Source organism: Merops nubicus, unplaced genomic scaffold (assembly GCF_000691845.1).
Source record: "Merops nubicus isolate BGI_N331 unplaced genomic scaffold, ASM69184v1 scaffold9491, whole genome shotgun sequence".
NCBI classification, from domain to species: Eukaryota; Metazoa; Chordata; class Aves; order Coraciiformes; family Meropidae; genus Merops; species Merops nubicus.
The window spans coordinates 381-9,816 of record NW_008590252.1 but is presented as its reverse complement, the minus strand read 5'-3'; the positions used below and the strand labels follow the sequence as shown (position 1 = coordinate 9,816).

Below are 9,436 nucleotides of genomic sequence, written 5' to 3'. Positions count from 1 at the left end.
ACCCCATCCTGCCCCTTTGCCCCACTTCTCCTCCCTAGAGCTGCCTGATCCCCCTCAGGGGCCACCTTATTGCCTCCACCTCCCCGAGCGAGCGGGGCGGCAGCTCTGCAGGGTGGTGGAGGTGGAGACGCCAGGGTCCCCTGGCTAAACCCCGTCATCGAGGGAAGGAGGAGTTAAATTCTCCTGCCTTTTAATCCAGTCCTGCTGGTTTACCTACAAAGCCAGGCAGCAGCTTCCTCCAGGTCCAGCCGCCGTCCCTGGCACATCATGCCCCAACGTCACGTCGTGCAGATGTCCACCAGCCACGCCACCTACGGGGTCTGCGTGCTGGGGACCGAGGTCTTCCTCGACACGCGCCGGTAAGGCTTGGGATGGAGGTGTCCCCATGGTTTTCCATAGGGCTGATGGGGTTTGGGGGAGCCCAAGGGTGGCTTTGCTCTTTGCTTGGAGGAGAAACGGGGGCTAGGGGGAAAATCTGAGCTCCTTTGGAGCCCACAGAACGGGTCCGTCCAAGGATTTGCGTGGGGGACGCGTCCCACTTGGGGCTGTTGGAAAGGGGTGATGTCCCACGGGGAGCTGCACCCAAAGGAGGGACGTTGGCTCTGGCAGATGTGAGGTGTCAAAGCGTGTCAGAGCCCGTGCACACCCCAGCTAAGCGGGGTCTATTTCTGGCTGTGCAAACATGAGGCAAGAGCAATTCAAGATGAGCAGCTTGGCCGGAGTTAAAACAAGGGGGGGGAAAAATAAAAATAGCCACCAGCAGGTTTGCACGGGGTGATTTCACAAAAAAGGGGATTTTTCTAGCATTAAATATGAGCTTTGCTTTATTGGCCAGATAGGAGGCTGTGTTTACCCTGCTGTTACCTTGTCATTATTTAATAAATCATGTTTATAATGATAGAGACTGCAGGGCGAGCCGGTCGGCATCGCATCCGGGGCAATTATTGGGGTTGTGTGTTGGAGCTAGGCCAGGACGTGCTGTCGTGGCCCACAAAGGGCTTTGGATTGATCTTCAGCTGCCCGAAAAAAGTAGCATCTTTCTTCTCAGCCAGATGGGAATAGCTAAAACCTAGTAGTTGCAATATTTTCTTTCCTAGGGTTCAACTCAAAGCAAGCTCAGTCCCATTTAAAGATAGAGCCCAAGCTCCAAAATGGGCTGATATGGCTCCTCAGGAGCAAATTTGAGCTTTGATCCAAAAAAAGCAGATGATGGATGCTCTTTCCACTAAAAAATTTGGCTTCTTTTTTTTTTTTCCCAGAGACCACTGGCCACAGAGAACTTGGGGATGGAGCCATCAAGCTTTGACTGTGGTTTGGGCTGGTTGGGGGTGGAAAAATGGAACATGGTGGGAATCTGGTGGTGCTGCTGAGATGCTAAGGCTGTAAAATCAGGGCAAATGGACTCAAATTTGGGCAGTCATGGCGTGCAGCAGCGTGCAGGTGGATTTACGACGTTGCACCACGTTAAATACGAGGGGTGACAAGTGAGATGAAGCTTTAATCTCCCCTTACAAGCTGCTGCAGGCATCAGGGATGCCATGCCAAGAGCAGCACTGGGAATAGATCTTCTCTGTGTTTTGGGGATTCTTTTTTTTTTGGTTCTCACTGTTCAAATTTACCACCCTGTCCCTTTTTGAGTGTGGCTGGGGAGGCTGGCTCCCAACGGTAGACAGGTCGGAGCACTCGTGCTCCTGGGATGGAGGTGCTGGGGCTGTAATGAGCAGGTAGGGAGCACATCAAAGGCAAGGGATGTCATGCTGGTGAGGTGTGGGTTCTCCATGCTCAGATTCAGGCTCTGCTCCAGTCTGGGCATCACTCAAGTCAGGGTAGGGTCCCGCAATAACCATCTCCCCAGATGGTTGACATCAGAGATTCACCCGGCTCTTTGTCGGGGTTTTGTCCTGGGATGCTGAAATTTTTTGGGGGGTTTCTTGCTGTTGTGGATGCCCAAACTTCAGCGCTTCACAATCTAGGCTTAACCACGGCTGGACGTGCCAAAGCTCCAGTGGGAGCTGTGCTTGCTCAACACCACCACAGAGATAATGCGTATAAAATTCAGATGACGCGTTTCACCACCCGAAGATGGTTTCTGAGTCCTTTCCACCCAGTTCAAGCTGGATTTTAATTCCAGGTTCAACTCTTTGGCTCCACAATGGAGAACAGGAGGGACAACTTGGTCTATAACCCAACGCTGCTCTCTGTTTCAGATCCACTCCCAAAGGTGCCACGTCATTCGACGTCCACGCCACCTCTGCGGTTACAGTCCACATCATCCACAGCCCCACGACAAAACCCATGGCCAACTCCAGGTGGCCCCTGGATCCTGATATAGAGGTGGTCGTGACCATTGATGTCACCAGCAGGAGCGTCAATGACAACAAGGTTGGTTGCTTCTTATGCACCAAAACTGGAAAGGGACATCAAGCTTCTTAGGAGAGAAGGGAGGGTTATGGGCAGGCTTGAGCATTTCTAAGTAGTGCTGACTTTTCATCAGGGAGAAAACTCAGACTTAAAGAGAATTGTGTAATTATTGCAGACAAAAACTGAAACTAAGAAGGAGAAGGAGATGACAGTTTGTGCCCTGACGATGAGAGAGCAGCACTTGCAAAAGCTGGTGTCTGGAACTCCACGCCAGGCAGCAAAAATCCTACAAGCTTGGCTTTATTTCATGCTTGGTTTTGTGCTGAACGAGGCAGAAATGGTTCAGGGGAACTGTGATTAATGGAGAATGTTCCGGATGAACATTCCAAGAGCTTGTTCTATAGCGTTGGTTGGTCAGCCCAATGAGTGGCAAGACCTACTTAGCATGACAGGACACAAGACTTGGGCTGTGATCTGGTGATGTCTTCCCAGGTGAAGATTTCATACTATGGACGGGAGGGCAACGAGCTCTCGGTGGCTTGGTTGTATCTCACCTGCGTGGGTAAGTCCTACAGCACCAAAGTCAAACCTGGCCAACCCTTCCTGATGCCAAGGTCTAGCTGGGTTCATGGCAGGGGATTAAAGTGAGGGGCTCGGGCTGCCCATCTGCAGCGTGCAGTGATGGGTTGGGTGTTGACTGATGCTGACGAGCAAGAGGGAGACAATTAAAAGGTTATTAGGCTGCCTTATATGGTGTAAAAAAGACACAGGCTGGGCCGTGTCCCCACCCAACGCACACACCGAGCATCCTCCTCTGCTTGCCAAGACCATTGCGTTGGTGGAAGAGGATCCAGAGGAGGTTCTCTCACCCAATCTTGGCTGGCACCCCCCTCCTCGACCTCCGTTGTAGCTACTGAAGAGGACTAGGCACCCAAGTGTAGCTGTCTGACCTATTTCAGAAGTTTAGGATGAGATGAATCATTCCCTTGAATTGCCCATTTTCCCCTGCTGACTACAAAGGGAGTCTAGACAATCAGTCTGGATGCAGAGCCTTCCACTTGGATGGGTTAATTATCCTAAATTTGGGATTTTCTAAGGCACGTTCACATGGCAGTCAGACCTGTGTCCTTAAGTCATGCATATGCCTCCCAAAATTGCACCTGGAGAGGGTGATGGTTTCCCACGTCCCACGACTGATGGGCATCCCTGTCCACGGGGCTTTCCCCTCACAACTGCTCTTTGCTTCCTTGGATTTAGAGCTTCAGTTCCAGCTTCTCCATGTCCTCCTCTCCTCATCAAGGAGAAGGAGAGTCTCTGCTTCAGGGCCTGTGTTTTCCACACGCTCTGCAGCCCATTTGGAGGAGTTTCTGTATCTGCTTCATACAGGTCTAGGTAGGGTTTAGATGAGGCCACTGGTAAAGTTTCACTTTATTGCTGCAGAGACAGAGAATTGGGTCAAGAAGAGGGAAAGTCCTCCTCAAATGTTGCATCAAGCCTAGTAATTATTTAGGTGTCCACTCACCCATAGTGAAAACACTTTCAGGCCTCCACCATGTTTCAGCTTCATGAAAAACGCTGTAGTCAATATGAAATGGGTGAAAACACAAGATATGTCATGGAGTGGGTTCTCCTTGGTGGGAGAACCAAGGCAGGAGAAGATAGCTGAAGACTGAAGGGTTAAAGCCATGAAAAAAGTCAGGTTGACTTTTCTATCAGTATTTTGTTGGAGGCTTTGGGTCTGGAGCAGCTTTGGGGTGTGAAGGTGGGGTTGGTGTTGGGTGAGGACGAGCCCAAAATGCCACCAAGCACTTGTTCCTCTGCCAAAAAGGCAGAAAGGTTGCATCCTTTTCTCTCTACATGTTTCAGAGATATCCTTGGACGTGGACCTGAACCGTAATGGCAGAGTGAAGAGCAAGGGGAAGGACAAGGTAAGGAGGAGCTGTGCTGTAGGCAACGGGCAGAAGGTCAACATGGGGTGCAGCCATCTGCAGGCTCTGCCCCCAACACCCCCGGGGGGACAGGGACCTGGGTGGTGTCACTGGTGTCCTGACTGGAGACAGTAACACGGCCAATTCTCAACCTACTAATGGAGGAGGAAGAGGTTTTATTTTCTTATTCCATGCCAAAATCTCCTGTCTCTCCAGTCCAGCCCCAAGGATTGGATAGGAGAAAATACTCTTCCCTATTCTTTCATTTCCTTTTTCTTTTTCTCTCTTCTTTCTCTCTCTTTTTCCTTTTCTTTCTTTTTCACACTTAAATCATGCCACTAAACAAACCAGCTGCAGGTTTTGTAAACAGCAAGGGATTTAACCCTTTGGCAAGAAATCTGCATGTGCCTGGGCACTCACGCCCCGGGAACTGGCTGCAGCCCAACTGGCTGTGCAAACATACCTCCAGAGGAGATGGTGGCTACAAACAGCAGAGTCCAGATGGGGCTTGGCAGATACTTTCTGGCTTGTTAGAAGATAAGATCTGAAATCCATTTGAAATAGTCTTTGCTGACCCTGCCAGAAGCTGAGGTTAGGAACTTCAGTGGCTTGAGAGCATCGCTCCGGGAACTGGCTGCAGCCCAACTGGCTGTGCAAACATACCTCCAGAGGAGATGGTGGCTACAAACAGCAGAGTCCAGATGGGGCTTGGCAGATACTTTCTGGCTTGTTAGAAGATAAGATCTGAAATCCATTTGAAATAGTCTTTGCTGACCCTGCCAGAAGCTGAGGTTAGGAACTTCAGTGGCTTGAGAGCATCGCTGCTGTGTCCCCACCAGCCTTGACTGCACGCTGTGGATTGTCCTCCAAGCGTGGCCGTGGGGTTTTCCTGGTTCAGGAGGAGGCTGGGATTGGGGGGAAAATCTTGCTCCAATATCCTTTGGGTGCTTCTCCTCCAGGCCAAGTGGACGTGGGGTCCTGATGGGCAAGGTGCTGTGCTGCTGGTCAACTGTGACCGGGACAGCCCCGGGGCAGGGGGGACAGACAGCGGCCAGGCAGACATACGGACCACTGCAGGTAAGCTGGAATCTGCAAATCTGCCCTAAAACCTCTCTCTGGGGCATTTCACCTCCACCCCATCTCTCCGTGTCCTCTGTCTCCATCTTTTCCCCACCCTAGACCTTCAGGACATGTCCCTCATGGTGCTGCGGACTCAAGGGCCCAGTGCTATCTTCTCAGAGTACCAGGTGGTCCTGCACGTCCCCGAGTCGGATGCAGATAAAGTGAGAGTTTTCCATGCTATCCGTGAGTCCTTCCTTCCTTCCTTCCTTCCTTCCTTCCTTCCTTCCTTCCTTCCTTCCTTCCTTCCTTCCTTTCCTGGCCCCGTGGTGGGAAAGTCTCAAATTTTTCTTCACCGTGTGGCTCAGGGTTGGGCACCTCCAGCTGCTGGAAACATTCCTTTATCCCCAAACCTCCTCTGCTGTCGCACAAGACAGGTTGTATGGGGAAAAATCAAAGAGAAAAGGGTTAAAAAAGGCTCAAACCAAGGCTTTTCTCACGGAGGGGGGGCTGAAACGTTGACATTCCCACGGGGAGCATAACCCCGACGTGGCTCCCGGCACCTTCTCGGCGCGGGCGATGACCCAGCCGCCAAAGCAGCTCATCTTGTCAGGCAGCACATTTTGCCTTTGAACACCCTGGCGGCTGGATCCCCGACGAAAATCAGGTCAGGGAACCCAAGGATATCATTAGATCCTTAACTCGAGCCACACACCTTGAAAGGGCTGGACCTGAGGGTATAGAGTCCTCTTTGTATGAGGAAGACCAAGTGTGTTCTCAAGAAGAGGAGGCACGCCTGCTCTTCTGCAAACCACTCTGGCACCGGCCACCCCCTCGCTGGTGCCTCCTTCCAGCCTGGTGGACGGGTTGTTCACCCCATCTTGGGTTGGGTATTTTGGTGTTTCTCCAGGGAGTGACTCATACCCCCACTACAAACCTGTGTTGGGGCCAGACAAGCTCTCCTACGTGCTGGACCACGCTGGCCATGGAGAAAACACCTTCTACGTGGAAGGGTTGGCTTTCCCCAACGTGGGCTTCTCTGGGTTGGTCTCCTTCAGTGCCAGCTTGCTGGAGGTCCCCCACAAGGTATGTGGGTTTTGCCCCCTCCCTTGCAAAGTCTCCCCGTGGTGGGGTTTTCCAGCCTGATGTTTTTGCCCCTCCTAGAACTCCCTGGGCACCCCAATTTTCACGGATACGGTGGTTTTCCGCGTGGCACCCTGGATAATGACACCCAACACCCAGCAGCCTATGGAGGTTTTTGTCTGCAGGTAGGAGGAACATCAACCCATCGCTCTCATGCCTTGGGAGACTACCCAAGGAGAAGTTTTCAACCCTTTTTTTTTGCTACAGAGCAGCTATAGGGTGAGCCAGGCTCTCTACACATGCTGTAGTGGAGGCAACATCTGGGTAGGGAGCCCACTGGTGCTGCTGCACTCGTTGCAACCCCAAGGAGAAAGGCTGGAGGACCCCTCCAGGGTCTCACCTCACACAGGACTCTCACCCAGCACATTTAGGAATGAATGAGGAATGGGCTGCGTGGTTTGGGTCGGTGGGGGGCTTCTTGTGATTCCCCTCCCCACCTTGCAGCCTTTGCCCCTTCCTCTCCCTCCAGCATCCAGTGGGGCTCAGACTCCAATGAGGTCTTTCTGGAAGGGATCCGTGGCCTGCTGAGGAAAGCCAACTGCAAGCTGACCATCTGCTCAGAGGTGGAAACCCGCAGTGACCGCTGGATCCAGGTCATCAGTCAAGGCTTGTAACACTTGGACCTCCTGGTCCCTTACAGGGGACCTCTTACAGGGGCCTTACAGGGCACGGGGGGTGTCACCCTTGTTGCTGACACCCCTGGGAGGGATGAGCTGAGTGGCTTGGGGAAGCACCTTGATGCTAAGAGGTGAACCAGGAAACTGTGAACTCTAAAGCACAGGGAAATGCTGCTGCTGGTGGCAACCAGCATGGCCAGGGACATTGTCCAGGGACCCAATGGCCCCACTGCAGGAGAGACCCCACCACAAGAGGGACCTCATGGAGGCATTGCAAGAGGGGATTCTATTGCAAAAGGGACCTGCATTGCCAGAGGAACCCCATGGGGCTTTACAAGAGGGTTCCCAGTGCAAGAAGGACCTTGTGGGGCATTGCAAGAGGGACCTCATTTCACAAGGGTCCCCACTGCAAGAGGCACCCCATGAGAAACAGCAAAAGGGACCCCGGGAGGCTTTGCAAGGAGCTCCCCACTGCAGGAGGGACCCTACAGGACATTGCAAGAGGGTGCCCACAGCACGAGGGTCTCCATGTGGCATGGCAAGAGGGTCCCCATTGCCTGGAGGCTGCGGTGTGGGGCTGGATGTGCTGCATGCACCCTGCAGCATGCCCAAACCCTGCCACCCCTGTCCCCCTTCCCTGTCCTCTGTGGGCTCCTGTTGGCCCCCAGGGCTGCCTGGTGCCAGCACTGTGGTGCTGGGTGGGGTGTCACCCCCCAGGAGAGCAAAGCAGCAGCTTCCCTGGAGGTTGAGGGCAACAGTCAGGCTCTGCCACCTTTGCCACATTTCCTGCTCCACCCTCCCCACACCCCTCACCGAGAGAGCTATCACCCTGCCAGGAGCTTTCCTCCTCTTCCTCTTCCTCCTCTTCTTCCTCCTCCTTCACCCAACAGGATGAGCTGGAGTTTGGCTATGTGGAAGCACCACACAAGACCTTCCCTGTCGTCTTCGACTCGCCCAGGAACAGAGGCTTGAAGGACTTTGCTTTTAAAAAGATCCTGGTGCGTCGTGGTGCTGCCAACCCCCCTTCTCCTCCCCTTCCCCAAGTCCCCAGCCTGGGGGGGGGTCCCTGTCACCGCTCCCCTCTTCCCCAGGGCCCAGATTTTGGCTACGTGACCTGTGAGCCCCCCGGGAGAGCTGTCACCAGCCTCGACTCCTTTGGCAACCTGGACGTCAGCCCGCCGGTGACGGTGCGAGGGAAGGAGTATCCCCTGGGGAGGATCCTCATCGGCAGCCCCCTGCCCTGGTGAGATGCAGGAGGAGCTCCAGCCTTTCTTCCAGGACACAGGGAAGCACTGAAAACCCTTGTGTGCCCTTTCAGAGTGGAAATTTGGGGCTGGTTGCCATCAAAACGGGAATTTGGGGCCAGTTCCCATCCAACCCCAGATTCGCATCGTTATCCCTTCATCCCTTACAAAATCCTGTCGCCCACCACTGAGGCTTTTCCTCCCATCCTCCAATGGGATGTGTTTCACCCCTTCCCACACCACTGATGCTTTTCCTCCCCTCCTACAATGGGATGGGTTTCACCCCTTCCCACACCACTGATGCTTTTCCTCCCCTCCTACAGTGCCCTAAACATCCAGGCTATTGGGTTTTATTTTTTCCCCTATCAGAAGGAAAAGCAAAGGAATCCAGGAAAGGGTAAAATCCTGAATCACTGGAAATTATTCTGCTCTGGGCACAGAGCTCGAGGCAGCCCCGGCGGGAACAACAGCACCCTGCAAAATCCTCCACAAAAGGGGTTTTCTTTTCCTGAAGAAAGAACAACTGGGATGGATCCAGGCGGGGTTTGAGCTGGGATAACACACGGAATGCTCCCACCCCGGCCCTGCTGCCAGCTGGGGGGGGGTGGTTCAGTTACAGCAGGGAGTGAATGGCATTTTCCCAGCCTCGCTGGGACTGTAATTATCCCTTATTACTAGAAGTTTAATTAATGTTTTCCCAGCCTGCTGCTCTGTCTAAGATAAGAGTGATTTAGGATTTGGGAGGATGGGGGAAATGAAACCCAAAGGTTGCTCGAGCAGGATGGGGGATGTAAGGCAGGATTGCCTGGAGAGATATACAGCCTAGATAAAGAAAGATGAAGAATATAGATCTATATGAATGTATATTATAGGTACAAGAATATATAATAGAGGCATCCAGACATAATATATTAATATATGATCTGGATATATTAACATACAGTCTCGATATATTCTTATATACCATAGATATAGTAATATATAATTAATATATGAATCTATGCTATCTAGATATATTAAAATGTATTCTACATACATATCCTCAGACTATTTCCAGCCTCCTCCCAGCGTTTCCCATCCAAAT

At 52.5% G+C, this 9,436-nt stretch overlaps 1 protein-coding gene across 1 annotated transcript in view; it reads left to right on the top strand.

Moving 5' to 3' along the window:
* Positions 1–267: 267 nt before the first annotated feature.
* Positions 268–9,436, top strand: part of LOC103782116 (protein-arginine deiminase type-1-like) — a gene marked incomplete at its 3' end in the record, with an annotated part of 9,500 nt that continues 331 nt past the window's right edge. The window contains exons 1-11 of the mRNA XM_008949860.1: positions 268–359; positions 2,208–2,382; positions 2,854–2,923; positions 4,228–4,289; positions 5,249–5,366; positions 5,469–5,594; positions 6,259–6,434; positions 6,513–6,616; positions 6,961–7,084; positions 7,999–8,106; positions 8,200–8,351. Coding sequence (XP_008948108.1) covers positions 268–359; positions 2,208–2,382; positions 2,854–2,923; positions 4,228–4,289; positions 5,249–5,366; positions 5,469–5,594; positions 6,259–6,434; positions 6,513–6,616; positions 6,961–7,084; positions 7,999–8,106; positions 8,200–8,351 — 1,307 coding nt within the window. The remainder of the gene's footprint in view (positions 360–2,207; positions 2,383–2,853; positions 2,924–4,227; positions 4,290–5,248; positions 5,367–5,468; positions 5,595–6,258; positions 6,435–6,512; positions 6,617–6,960; positions 7,085–7,998; positions 8,107–8,199; positions 8,352–9,436) is intronic.